The sequence below is a fragment of the Rhea pennata genome, chromosome 4 (genome assembly GCF_028389875.1).
Source record: "Rhea pennata isolate bPtePen1 chromosome 4, bPtePen1.pri, whole genome shotgun sequence".
NCBI classification, from domain to species: Eukaryota; Metazoa; Chordata; class Aves; order Rheiformes; family Rheidae; genus Rhea; species Rhea pennata.
The window spans coordinates 41297450-41312003 of record NC_084666.1 but is presented as its reverse complement, the minus strand read 5'-3'; the positions used below and the strand labels follow the sequence as shown (position 1 = coordinate 41312003).

The following is a 14554-nucleotide window of genomic DNA, read 5'->3' as shown; positions in this document are numbered from 1 at the left end:
GCTGCTGAACATACCCTCCATCATCCTAACCAAAGAGCCAGCTGCTGCCATGAGGCTGAGGCAATGGACAAGCTTCTGACCCCCTTATATGGCGCTGCACCTACAGATACAGCTTTCTGTCTAACAGGCTGGTCCCCATCTTCCATTAGACAAAAGGAATCAGCAAGGTAGAAGCACCCCACAAGATGGATCTCACCAACCAGTTGAACCATCCTGCTTCAGTGAACGTAAAGAGCAAAACTTAACAGACCACCTCAAGTAGCTGTGAAAAACATTGAAAAACGAGAGGACATTAGTGTCCTCAGGGTGTCACTTTAGGATAAGGGAAACAGCCCCCAATTCTGACTAGAAGACAATTTCAGGAATAGGAATGGAGAAAGATAGCCACCGGGGGGGCGGAGGGGGGGAGGAAAGGGGGCAGCAAAACATTAAATACCTCTTTTTGTATGCTTTTCAGGCTCAGCTTGAGATGTCCATACAGACATAGGGATGTTGCTGTGTACCTGACTATAGTTTCACAGGCACATTGCAGATCTTTTTCATGCTAAGAAGTGCAGAAGTCAAAGTTATATGTGAAAGTCAACAGACAAAATGCATGAAGGACTATTAGCCATACACAGATGGAAAACAAATTTATGTATATATATATATATACACATATATATCTAAATATATGTATCTATATATCAAACCTCAGCCTACAAGAAACATTTCTCTAAATAAAGTTTCATCAAGCATCACATCCCTAGCCTAATTCTAGTCTTGCCTGGCATATTGCAAGCCAACTAAGACAAGGGCTACTGAAATTACGGGAAAGGTTGTATTTGAGACTAGCAGGCTTTTTATCATATCATGATTATCAACAAGGATGTCAAATGGGAACATCAAAAGAAAAAGGAGACATGGTAACTTATGTTCCAGTGGATAAAACATGAAATATTAAAGGATTTTATCATGTATATTTAACACTATTTTCAGGAAGAATCAAAAGCAGTTTATGGAAAACACAAAACACATTGTGAGTCCAAGTCAGTGACCTACTTCTGACCCTACAAAGAACTTGTAATATAAACTTAGATAAATGTACTAGCTATTTTAAAACAATGTGAAATTTGAGGATGCTATGGTTTAATTCTGCTATCATTAACACAGAGTGATCCCACTGCTTTCAGTCGGACTGTCTACAGGACTGGCATTACACAGTGAAATTTAGGGAGGACTGAACTACTCATTATTGAATGTAATAGTCAAATTCTCAGTCCAGCCTGAGGAGTTACATTAGCATTAAGCAGATTGAATAATGCTTTGGGCCTGTCACATCACTTTCCATCCTCTGCTAGGAGAGCTCTCCCTAAGATCCAGCAGTGCTGAGCGGTATAGGCTAGAATGACACTATGGAGAATGGGGCAGGAATTTGTCACAAGTCATAACAGTTATCTGTTAAAGATTTCAAGAGTATTAGATGAAAGATACATAAAATGAGCCAAGCATCACTGCTATATAGTTTTAATATGTAAAATCTAATATCCATATTGAGATCTTTTCAATGTATCAGGTTTGTATAACTGTAACACTGTGACTGCAAAACCACAAAGAAGTTGTGTAATTTACCTTTTGAAAGAATAATCTGTGTTTCCACAAACTCTGAAGATGATATCCATAAACTCTAAGCGTATCATATTCCTGTCCTGAAGTAAGCACAACATTGATTTTCTTGGACAAGGAATGAGCAATAAAGATACATAAATAGTCTGTTTGGAGAGAGGTCAATCCTACATCAGATACAATGATGAAATAAGGATAGCTGTTTTTCAGGAAAATCTCCCATTCTGATGATAAACAATTCGAGAACTCTGTATGAACACTGATGTCTGTGTTATGCTTCAGGTGTTCTATTAACGCAGTACGCAGGAAAAGAAAATGGGGATATGCAAAGTACATTTGTTCTGCATCCTGTAGAAAATGAAGTCAATGTGATTACTCAGCTATATTTCAGTGAACAACATTCAAATTCAGTTTTTGCAAGTACTGTATATAAGTTCATATTCAAATTCTATTTACAGTTCATGTGTCATAATGCTGTTATATTTCACATATCATTGAAGTTCCCTTGTACGCTACTAGTAATTTTGCACCACTCATATCAAGCAAATTCAACCAAAAATATTTTTAAGGTATACAAATGAAAGAAAAATAAATAGATCTGTCTATATATAGATATATATTTATACATATTTTATAAATAGACACATATATTAAAAAAACACATAAATACACACATACAAAAACCATGTCAAAAGAACAGTCAAGTTGTAAAATTAGATCTCAGAAGCTGAGAAATGAGAGATTAAGATTTCCTGTGAAAATCTAATCAGCCTATTTGGTAAATGCCTGCTGCAGTATTTTCATTTCATGACTATGTTTATATGTTTGTATTTTCAAACAAAAAGAAAGAGATGTGTCAGGTATGAGTGGTGCCAACTGTACTAGTCTTGATCTGTATCCCCTGTGATTGAAAACAGCCCAAAGAGAAAAGGAATAACCACTTTCACAGATTAGTTATGTGCTGATGCATGCTCCTTTGCCCACTTCCCCACATGCCCCAAGCCTGCAAACACTGCCTGACAAACACAATACTAGATGGGCTCCTGAGCTCTGTAGCTAAACCATGAGATAGACTGAACCAAGAAAAACATTTTCTGTCTCTGAAAAACACAAACTATTGTGCCTTCTGGTTTGTTTTCCTCTTTAAGGTATATGAAAGGAATGAATGATCAACAAATAAAGACTTCAACAGCTATTATATAGAAGAGGAAGCACTGTAGAATAATTGCAATACTTGGCCATCCCTAGCAGTGATTCCAGATCCTTTTAGTTGCATCCTCCCATACATCATTTCTAATCTACTTTTTTGTTTCCATAGAGCTATCATTCTTCCTAATAAATTTTCCATGACAGGACCAACAAAGTTATTAATTTTCAAGTAATCTTAAATATGTTTATAGAATTCAACCTATGTATGATACAATGAAAGTATTATTAAAATCTCATACAGGACAATGTGGAACTGTCATTATTTGGACATTAATGGTTAGTTGTGCAGCAAAAATTGATGTGAATTATAATACATTACTGCATTTCTTAAAATCTACTGTAAAATTTAAAGTAAGTCTCACGCAAGGAAGAGGTAGGAAAATGTTATTCCCACTGAATGTCACACATCTCTCTCTATTGCAGATACAACAAACAGATTGTTTCCTAAACTTGATTAGAATCAGACAATCCCTTTCAAAAAAGTGCAGCGGTTTAAATAGCAAACAAATAATGTTACTTTTTCAGTACCTTAAAGAAAACAATTACATATTTTGCTCCTTTTTCAGTGAAGTCATGCAGAAAGCATTCAACTCGGTAAAAGAAGGTTAGATATTCTGTTTCCTTGCATAAGCACTTAAGCAGTAAGGAATCTCCATCTATCACAAAAAATTCGGACTCCACAAAGTCTTTTAAAAGACTGACATAACTGAAAGAAAAACAGCAAGTACATAGTGTTACTCCAAAAAAAGTTATGGATATAGGACAGAAGAAATTTCCTCACTAATAGACTTTAAAGTAAATGCTTTGCTTAATTAAGTCATTAAATGCATAAGTAAAATATATAGTGAACCATCTTTCTTGTATTTAAAGTTAGTCATAAATAGCTTGTAATCCTTTCAATTATTGAATATATTACTATTCTCTCCTCTACAATTTTGGATACTTTTGTAACATCTGAGGCCTCTGCAACTTTTGTGGCAGCTCTTGCTCATGTCTGCTTATACAGGTGCTGTTCCGGAGACAACCACAAAACAGATTTTGAAAGCATTCCTGACTGTTTCCATACAAATATAGCCACTGGGATATCAAAAACTGTCACAACAGTGACAATTACCCCCCTCCTCCAAGGAATGTCCCTACCATGAAAAGTACCTTAACAGCAAAAGCAATCTAATCATGATGCATTTTTTCAAGACAGCAAAGAATAAAAAGACTTCTTCATCCCCTTCCCATTTAAGAAAACTATTTATGAATGTTAATAAACTCTGCCATTAAGCTTCTCTTAGGCCATATCCCCCCAGTCTTAGGAGCAAATCCTCTTCAGTGGAAAAATGACAGATACAAACAGGCAGCCCTCAGTAGTTTTGAGTATATCCTAGGAATTAACCACACTCTTTAGATGCCTAAATATCTGTGAATGTCCAGGGGCATGATGTGCTCAGGAAAAAACAAGGAGAGAGAAGAACTTCAGCAGGTCCAGATAAAGAAGAGACAAGTCCTTTCAGTGAAGGTTCTCTGTTTTTTAGTTTGTCTATGGTATCTCATTCCTAATTGCCAAGACACACTCATGGCAGACTTCAAAATTATGTGGGGTATTGCTTCAGTTTTATCTGCAGATTCAGCGCTTGAAAGAAATGCCATTTCTCCCACTGTAAAAATAATACTATTACATAGCAAACGAACATCCATGTAGTAATGGTAAGAATGTGCTTATTTTCTTCAAGGCTGTCAAAAGGGTCTGATACACACCACCTTATATACACATCTGGAAAGACTCAGCTTTTCTTCCTGACTAGGATAAGCAGTCTCTCTCTCTCTCTCTCTCTCTCTCTTTTTTTTTTTTTTTTTTTTTTTTTAAGCAGGCCCAATCTGATATTAACCAAAACTATGCAAATCTCTCTAGGCATTTAAATTATCTGCCATTTATTAGTACTAATATCTGGCATGTCATCTCCAGAATGCAGAGAAGACATTTTATTTTTAGTGACAGTACTGCTAATCTTTTTCCATACCAAGCACAGAAAGGAACCAGAATCTGAAGAGACAGAAGATCATACAGGAGAACAGATGTGGACATAGCATCTACATATGAAAAGGAAAACTGTGAAAAAAGAAGTAAATACCATAACACAAGTAGCCTTAAAATAGGTGAGGAAACATGCTCAAAATGCTATAAAGCATGCTAGAGATTCTGAAAAATAATAAATAGTAGAAGTTAAAATTGCAGATTAGCTCCTAAAACCTGCAAACAATCCTTAATCTTTGGGTAGACATTCTATGATATTACAAGGCTTCCTTCATGTGGCTATGTGTTCTGGTTTTCAACAAACCTAAATGACAAATATATAGCTGCTCTGAGAGGTACTACCCTGCAATGTCTACTTAGTTCAAAGAAAAAATTTTTAAATTATATTTCTATTTTCTTCAGTGAACCCCAGCACACTTACTCAGCTTGTGATAGTGATGTCCAAATGTGTAGATTCAACCTCTCCAGAAATCCAAGATGTTTTACTCTTTCTAAAATAATTAGAATAATTTAGAATAATTTTTAAATATGAGTTATAGTTTTTTGCAGAACCCTATAACCATAACTCATCAGTTAATTATGAAAAAGCCAAAGGATATAACACTATAATAAAAGCCAGAGACATGAGCATAAGCTAAAAGTATCTCCTCACCAGGACTTTGGGAATCACATCTATCCTGGAGAACTCTAAAATCCTTGCCTTCAGTTTGTGACGCCTGCTGTGTTACTTCTTCACTGTTTGAGGTACTATAAAAGTTACTGTAATCTCTGTCTTCAGTTTTTTTTTCTCTATCTGCCATTTCTTTAAGCATCTGCATAAAAGTTTTTTCTTCTTTATCACTGGTCTCATTCTCATCATCGTAGTCACTTGTGCTCCCACTCTCTACGTCTTCCCTTTTAAACTGTTGCGTTAAACCTATTTTCCCACTGTCCATAGACTCGTTGTCTTCATCATCATTACTAGCACTCTTGCTGGTATCATCATCATCAACTTTCCAGAAATCAGCTTCTGCAGAGTCCATCACAGATCTCGTTTCTGGTATCTAAAAAAGAAAACTAAGTAATCAAAAGCTAATTTGGAGAAAATATGGTATCCTCTTAGACTTGAACCACTAGATTATCTACCTCACAGCTATACTGGAATAAAACTTTAAGAAAAGTCAGAAACCATTTTATGAATATATACGAGACATATTTTCATCTTCAAATCAGTAATTACTTTTATGAGGTATAAGGAACACATCATCTTTTGTCTTTGTTGAAGTTTACAAGACCATTACATATTTGTTGGGTGCTTGGGGGGGGCTTAGACATCATTTGTTATTTTGGCTATATCAATATGGCCTGTTTCCTGGGCCAAGCGACTTGCATCAGCACTGTTCATTTTAGTCACCTCTCAAGCAGACTGGCCACATCCTTACCACTCTAAGCACTATGTGGTCATGGTTTGGTACCAGTTCCACTTTGTAATTCAGTTTTAGTTTTTTATCTTCATTTTTTTAGGGTGGGGTTCTCAAATCTTGAGTGAATAAAGGTTAGGCTACTTCTCTGTTTTACAAAGTCATAGTTTTGTGTTCTCTTGAGCAGAACAACAAACAGCTTGGGATAACCTTGCTTCTTCCCTACCACTTCAGCTCAGTTCTTCTAGACTTAGAACCCTGTTTTCTCCAGTTTCCATTCAGGTAATAGGCTCGTGCAGCATTTATCATTGAAATATTTGCCACTGCAATATTCATATGCCTTTAATACTGCTATCCTTTAGTTTCCGGAGACCATGAAAGGACTGTTTCATCTTCAGATGAGACTGTACAGGAATTGATACAGAACTCTTTACAACCTGAAAAAAAATTACTTGCATGTCTTTTCAAGGTCCTTAGAATTAATTTTTAGTCTTACACATTTTCTTAAGGAAAGAAAGAAAATAAAGTACAGCCTCTATTTTTCAGATTTCATTGACTCAATCCAAAACTAAGCTGAAATTCTCATTTTGATTTTCACCTTGCATTAAACTCCTAAGAAACAAAATTGTAAAAAAAGGAAACAAAATACACTTGTATTATCTCATTGTAAAATACTGTACACATAGAATGCTCTATTACAGTGGTGTGCTTAAAATAACTTTATAGTTGAACTGTAATACGTATTTTCATTAAATGTAAGCAGTCTATATACATACAGCCACATAAAGCTCACTTTTTATGCATTCACATATGTATTTTACGTCAAGGCAGGAATAAACTTGAAACTTTTCTCTGTTTTCTTATTTAAATTGAAAAAGTTGTATCAAAGGCTTGAGATTCTTTCTGAGATGAATGCGTGTATTTGTATGCTAAAATTGTCATTCACGTAGGAAACAGCTGTCCTCTCAAAACAGAAAGCAGAACTACACCTGCCCATACTCATGTATGTGTATTTCCAGTTAAAAAAGTCTTAAAGCTTTTCTGCACATTTCCGGGGCCATGAAATAGACAGGGGCAGCTGGACACCCCGCCAGCAGCCATCGCACCCCAGCAGTGTCCCTGCCCACCCACTGCACGCACACAGACCACCTCATCCCAGGCTCACTAGAGGGGCCCATAGGCACTTTGTGCAGCTGTAACCTCAACTCCTGCTGCAATTGCAATGCTTCTGCCAGCCCTAATTGCAACCCGAACTATAACCCTAACATCAATGCCAGTGCCAGATCCAAACCTAACCCCACACCAGTCTCAAACATAAACCCAATCCAAAACTTGACCCCAATCCCACCCTCAGCACCAAACCTAACCTTAATCCCAGCCCCTAACCTTAACCCCAGTCAAAGCCCAACCCTAAACTCAGTCCTAGCCACAGCCTCAGCCCCAATCCTAACCCAGGTGCCAGCCTGAATCCAAGCCCCAGGCCAACCATAACCCCAACACAGCTGTCACTACTATCCAAAATCCCCAATTCAACTCAAAATCCAACCCCAACCTTAACCCAACCCAAGCCCCAGGCCTGGGCCCTACCTGCCTCCGCTGCCTGCTGTGCTGCCTGACCTGTCGCCACAGCTCCTTTATGGCACTGCTGCCAGGCCACTCCCGAGGCCACCTGAGCCAGCATTCTCCCACTTGCTTTCGGTTTCTGTTCCCAGTGTGCCGGATTCACGCGGGTCAGTTTCATTTGCGAGGTGGCGACACTTGGAAGCTCTTGCCTGCTCTCACAAGGTGCCCTGGCAGCAGTGCCAGGGCTCAGAACTCAGTCCAAGAGCTGCTCCTGCTGCCCCTGAAAAGTACCGGCAACTGCTGAACGGGGAGAAACAGTCCCAAACATTTATTCGTAAAAACAGAATATTCACTTACCAGTTTCCAAAAGAAGTTTGCATTCTTGTTTCACATTAGCCATTTTGGAAGCAATCAGTGGAAATGGGCTAAAATTCTTTATTTTGTTGTTGCATTCATTTAATGCAGCAGCAAAATCTTCTGGGAGACCATGAAGAATTACTTAAAGGAAAATGTGATTTACATTTCTTTTCAGTTTTCTGAGAAGCCAAGAAGAAAACATGAAGAAAAATTAAATGCTGTAATTAACATTTATTGTAACACAGCTACAACAGATCACTGCAACTGCCAAGGGGCAGGAAGAGCCAGGGTGCTCCCTTAGGGTCAGGGCCAGCCAGGAGCTGAGGGCAGCCACAGGCCAGGCCAGGCCAGGCCAGGCAAAGCCCTCACTGACGGGATGCAGTTACCCTGCCCAAGGCAGGTGAGTGGGGCAGGACAGTGACACCAACCAGCCCAATCAATAGCACAGGGATCATCAAGCAAAGCAGTAAGCCAAATCCAAGGTCAACCAAGAAAATCAAAACAGTAGGTCAGGAAGAAGGCCAAAACCAGTCAACTATAACAAGTCTGAATTTAAATGGAGCCCCAGGACCCTTGGCAGGACTGCAGGTAGAGGCACCAGGTGAGGCTGGTCAGAGCAGTTAAAGCCTATTAGTGCACTCCAGGCCCTGACAGCATCTGAGATAAGCTGAATTTCTTTTCAAGCAAATTTCAATTTAATTATCTGTGTATTAACTACCAAGAATCAAAGCTGATATGAAATTAAAACACATATTTCGCAGTTTTGAAGAGTAGATTTTCAAAACAAATCCACTCACTAGCTTCAGGATCTAGCAAACAGTAAGTGGGATGGAACATGTGTATCTATCATATGAGTTACAAGAAAAAATTAAATATTGGAAACAATTCCTCTGTTCTGTCAGAAATCAACTGTCAATCAAAATAATTTCAGAAGCAAGCATACAAAGGCTAGCTGGAACCCATATAAATCCTCTGACATTTTACAATGAGCCCTTTCTTTCCTTCCTTATTTTCGTGTTATCAGCCCTTAAAGAATCTGCTTTTAACTAAGTAGTCACAGTGCCCTTAAGCACAGTCTCTGCCACTCCTTCTTCTGTGCAAACCCCTCAAAATGGGCACTCACTCTCACTCTGGGACAAATGCCCATGAAAGTGAAGAGCATCAAAACTGGCTACACAGGAAACCATCTGCTTCACTGCTTTCATTGTAACATCAACCATTCAACTTGCAGAATAAATATAAAAGGAGAGTTTCTGGTTGACCAGCAACCCATCTAATTACGCTTGCAAGAAAGAGGTGATAACTTTTATAGGCTTCTGAGGGAGCTGACTCTGTGATATGGAAGTTAAGTTTCGATTCCTAAGAAAAACTCCTAAGATTACTTTCGTTTTGCTTGGAAGGTATAGTCCAAAATAATCTGTTGTGACAGAGATAAGAATGTGCTATAATGGCTTATTTATGTAGAAACTGTACACCCATCAATTACAAAACTGCACAATACAGTCTCATATAGTAAATAGTTATTTTGACATGAAAATTCTGTGGATTTTAACTAATTCCTTAATGCTGTGTATCTATAAATTGTAGTAGTATGTGTACATATATTTATTCAATGACATATTATATATAATTACCCTAATTCTGTTTAAAGGATAGCTAATTCCTCCTCTGAAACTGTTCATGTTAGCACAAACAATTCTCTAGATCGTTTGGATTACTTTAGGATGGAGGGAAAAGGAAGGCACAGCAAAGGCAATAAAGAAGTTTGGTTTTGGTTTGTTTACAGAACCACCCACCCTCTCTCTCATTATACCAGTAAAGTCTAGATTGATTGGCTCTGATGGATCCTGCTTTTTGCATGCCAAACCTGCCTTTATATGCAACTGTGTAACTCTGCAACAAGACAATTAAAGTTATCGCAAAAAAAATTTCAGTAATAGATTTATTATCTAACTTCTACTGGTTACAGCCAGGTTTTACTCTTGTTGCCCAAATTTTAAAGCAAATAATATACCTGATTGCTTAGAGTATTTTGGAATTTCAGACCCTTTTGTGAAAGCATCATAAAAATCTCTAAAGTCTGTCAAGTTTTGACAACAAAGATAGAAACTGTCTTCAGAACAGTTTTAAAGTGTTCTTTCCAGTATTACATCTGGGTGAATGATTTGCTGTTTCCGTAGCGCGCTCATAGCTTTGTCTCATTGATAGCTTTCACCACCCATATACTGCAGTCTTCTGCATCACAGTCTTCATTAAAGGGTGGTTGTCTTAGCTCTTCAGGCCTGCTTCCTTCCAGGTCCACATTCCTCCTCTGACTGAGTATTTTACATGATTATCTGTTATGTTTCTTCTTCTAAAGAGAGTTCATTAGCTCATTAATCAGTCTGCTCCCTTTTCTAGGCTAATGCCACCAGCTTCAAAAAGTATCAGAATATTGCAGTGTAAAATATCACTGAAAATAAATGAATCTCATTCAACAACTACGAAAAAAAAGAACATAGAATTAGTTGTCCTTCTTTGGTAGAGAACATCCAATACAAAGATGCATGTGTGATGCTGTAGAATTTAAAGCATATAAAAAACACCTACAGGCAACTGCATACTTGATATCTTTATATTGACTCTAACTAGTTTATCAAACAGGTCAGGAAGGCATGCGTACCTTATCAGGCATTTTTCGTGTTTGGTGGCAAGTCGAACACACCACGTTATGTCTGAAATATATTTTTTTAACCAGCTTTTCATCACTGCTTTCTAAATATACACAGAATTTGTCTAGACAATTTATTAGGATTTTCCTCAGGATTTTTCACTGTTTAGCAAAAGGATAAAGCTATATTTTTGGATCCTGCCTAAACGAAAAACACATTTAACAGCTTGTGTTACTTAAAAACCTTGGACTTCTTTCCTCCAGTCCATCAATGCCACAATATCCAGACTGTACCTTCATGCTTCATAATGTTTAATTGTTGACTCTAAAGCTGTAATGCCTGAAAACGGATGTACTTATTATACATATAAAATCAATGCCCTGTCAAAATTCTAACTCTTGCTTTTGAGAAATCCAGTGGATCTAATCTGGGGGCCCAAACTCCCTAAACTCCCCAAACTGGCTCCAAAAATAATACAAGGATTCTTAATGCCCTCAGACACAAGCCTTCATCGCCTCTGAAAGCGTCCTGTCTTCCCCTTTTCTGGAGGCCTCCTTTATGTTCCTTCTAAAAGCATCTATTTTTTTAATAATTTGCTTGTCACATGACTTACCTCTAAAAACAAGTGATTCAATTCATTTTTAATGGAATAATAAGTTTCTGTTTGAAGGACATGGGCCTTTAGAACATAAAGCTGATGTATTTGCAAATCAGAAGTACGTAGAACGCTTCACTCTGGAAGGGAAAAACATATCGTATTAGTTTTAAGCTACCAAGTGAGTGCTCCTGAGCAATACACCACTCCCAAGTTGTAAACAAAAAAATACGCTGAAAAGTATTTTCAGCGGACGTTATCTGGTGGTTAGTTCAAACACTTTTTGTTTCTTATCGGAAAGAGAGAAAGCAAAAATTCCATTAAATTTTGACATGATGCAGCCTACCATAAAACAAAAACTAAGTTGCCATTGCTTGTCTATGTGATACCCATTAGGTCTGGGATATTTCTGCTACCACCTTTTTCAGCACCTGTCTGTTGGCCAATCAGGAAAAAGCAAAAGGCCTGAAGTCCCTCCAACTCCATGGCAACTCTTTCCAAAAATACTCCTGAGTTAAGTGTCTCCCTAATAGAAGATAGCGACTGACAAATCTCTCAGCAGTTCATTCTAACTTGCCAGCTGTGTTCTACTTTTTTTTTTTTTTTTTTTTTTAATTTAGTTCTTCTGGCGTTAAGAGCTGATTACTTCCGCTCTTAACGTTCCTCCTTCAGTATTAATTCCTCTCTTCAGACGTATGCATATCACATTCTTACATATTTGTCTTTGTTTAGCACTATGACTTCTGGCATCAATACACAGCTGTCTACACTTATCTTGCATTAGCTACGTTTTTAGGTGGCAGGAAGAGCCTTTCTACAGACCACAGGAATTCATTTGGCATAATCAAAAGACATAGCATGTAATAGCTGTTTAAAAGGTAAAATAATGTAAAGCAATATTATCATAAAAGGAAAACTAAGAGATCTCTAGAGATCAGCATTTCACAGTCTGTTGAAAAGACATATTCACTTTTCAAAGTTAATCCCTTCATAAAAACAGAGGTTGTAGTCTGCTATTGAACTTTAGCACTGTCTGTGCCTGCTCAGATCAAACACATTTCACATGTTAAAAAGGAATCTGAGTACATGACTGGCTGCAAATGCAAACATGTAAAATATGCACTATAGGCTTGCAGCTAAAATTAATCTGATGGAGATCATCTTCCAGATGGAAACTGAAGTACAGTTCTAACTGAACTACATTGATAAACTCTTAGTATATACCATAGAAAAAGATACCATGTGATGCTATAAAACCCTTGGTTTTATCATAGGCCTGCTATGTTATGAGTTTTATGACAGGCAGTGTCATTATCAGACTTGTTTGAAAGATATTTTTCACAAAGGTATTTAGATAACAGCTAAGAGGCTGAAGCACATACTTAAATTTAAGCAAAAGTTTAATACTACACAGGGGATAAAGGGGATGGATAATACTGTTCAGATATGCTACAGAGAGTGAAAACTAGTTTACAGTTAATATATAAATACAACCAATGTTTACAAAATATACAACAAAATCAATTTAGAGAATAGTAACAGCTGAAGCAATTAAGTGAAATGAAACAAGACAAAATTACAGCTATGGTCTTGAATGCTGAACCCTTCAGAAGAAAACTCTTCGTACGAGGAACCAGAATACTGCTAATTCAGTTTTGCATAGTCTTAGCATTTAAGTATCTACCTAATGCTTATAGTTCGTTTTGCCTTTTTTACAGCACACAAAGTGTGAGTCTGTTTAAATTGGAGTGTTACTTTTACAATAGATTTTCCACTATAATATTTTGAGTTAGTCATTAATTTATTTCACTTTTTTTCCTTAGAAAATTGTGTAGGACTACGCTGAGCTAACACAATAAAAAAGCAGCTTAAATTTCTAATGTTCATACTAGATTATTTTAGCAACTTTTACCACACTCCACAGCAAAACTCCCCAAGTACCTATCATGCTGTATCAGAGGTAGTTTGACACTGCGGACACAATTGTCCCAAGTCGGGAGGGAAGGAAGGAGACAGCTTAGATTCCCAGCAACTGGCAAAATCCTGGCCATTAGGAAAAGAGGGTACCTGCAATTAAAATGGTTATTTTAGCTTTTTAGGCACTAAATTTTCATTATTAAACGCTGCACTCAGCAATTACTAGAAGTAAAATATGCCTATCTGCTCAAACCTCCTCACACCCCCTCTCATATCCCTCTCATATCCCCGTGAGTTGACAGATGTACGAAGCCAGGGTAATTATTTAATATTGCCTTAAATGTCTTGAGTAGGTCGAATTAATTAAAATTGTAGCATCAAAATGGGGTAGGGAAAATTCTAGGGAGTCTAAGATCTGCTGAGGCAAACACAATCTGAAGCGCAAAACTTCTTACCTCACACATGCTCCTACCGAAAAATATTTGGGAAATCCCTACACAGGAAGCCGACTTAGTTTTTCAGATGTTCCCTGGCCATTTTGTAGCCGTGCTGGGGGAGGAAAGGGGAGGAAAAGAAAAAAGAGTTTTGAGGTCAGGAAGGCGCAGGCGGGAAGCGCCCGGAGCCCCAGGAAGCTGCCGGCGGCGGGCGGGGCAGCCGTTAGCCCCGACGTGCGCGCGAGCTCAGCGGCCGTTAGGCCCTTCGGCACGCGGACCAACGGCCGCCCAACGGCTGCGGCAGGGGCTCCGTGGCGCCACAACGCCCTCCCAGCCGCCACGGCTGCCCCCTCCCTTACCTGAGGGGCTGGTGCGCGCCTCCCGCCTCCTCGTCCGAGGCAGCCGTGCCGGCCCTGAGCCGGCAGCAGGCGCCCTCTTCGACGGGCCCTCACGGGGAGGGAGAGGGGCGGCTGCCGCCCCTCGCCTTGCCCTCCACCATCAGCGCCTAGTGTTGGAACACTGAACCCGTGACTGGCGAGGCTGAAGCAGGCCAAAGGCAAGCTTGTAAGTGCGGCGGGGACACCTTCAGCCCAAGTACAGGCAGCTCCCTGGCATTCGTTGGCAAGGAGCACAGCTCCGTGTTTCTGCCCCGTGAGGCCGCGCTGTGCCTGGCAGCCCCTGATGCAAAAGCATATTAGTCATTCCACACAGGGGCTCAGATTCCTCACAGAATTCCTTTGAGTTTTCAGGGGATGTTGAAGGTGCTTTCCAGGAGGTAACAATTTGTCCATCAGTTC

At 38.8% G+C, this 14554-nt stretch overlaps 1 protein-coding gene across 10 annotated transcripts in view; it reads right to left on the bottom strand.

The window, feature by feature from the left end:
* DDX60 (DExD/H-box helicase 60) overlaps window positions 1-14335 on the bottom strand; it is a 54448-nt gene extending 40113 nt beyond the window's left edge. The window contains exons 1-10 of one of the 10 annotated variants that reach the window (XR_009958143.1): window positions 14117-14335; window positions 13779-13872; window positions 13348-13473; window positions 11425-11546; window positions 8161-8339; window positions 5493-5883; window positions 5262-5331; window positions 3343-3520; window positions 1612-1953; window positions 437-544 (exon numbers count right to left, since the gene is read on the bottom strand). Coding sequence is in view for 9 of the 10 variants with exons in the window: in XM_062573792.1 (XP_062429776.1) it covers window positions 437-544; window positions 1612-1953; window positions 3343-3520; window positions 5262-5331; window positions 5493-5862 (1068 nt within the window). In the remaining variant the exon portion in view is untranslated. The other 9 variants (XM_062573792.1, XM_062573786.1, XM_062573788.1 and 6 more) reach the window with 9 other exon arrangements.
* Window positions 14336-14554: the final 219 nt, after the last annotated feature.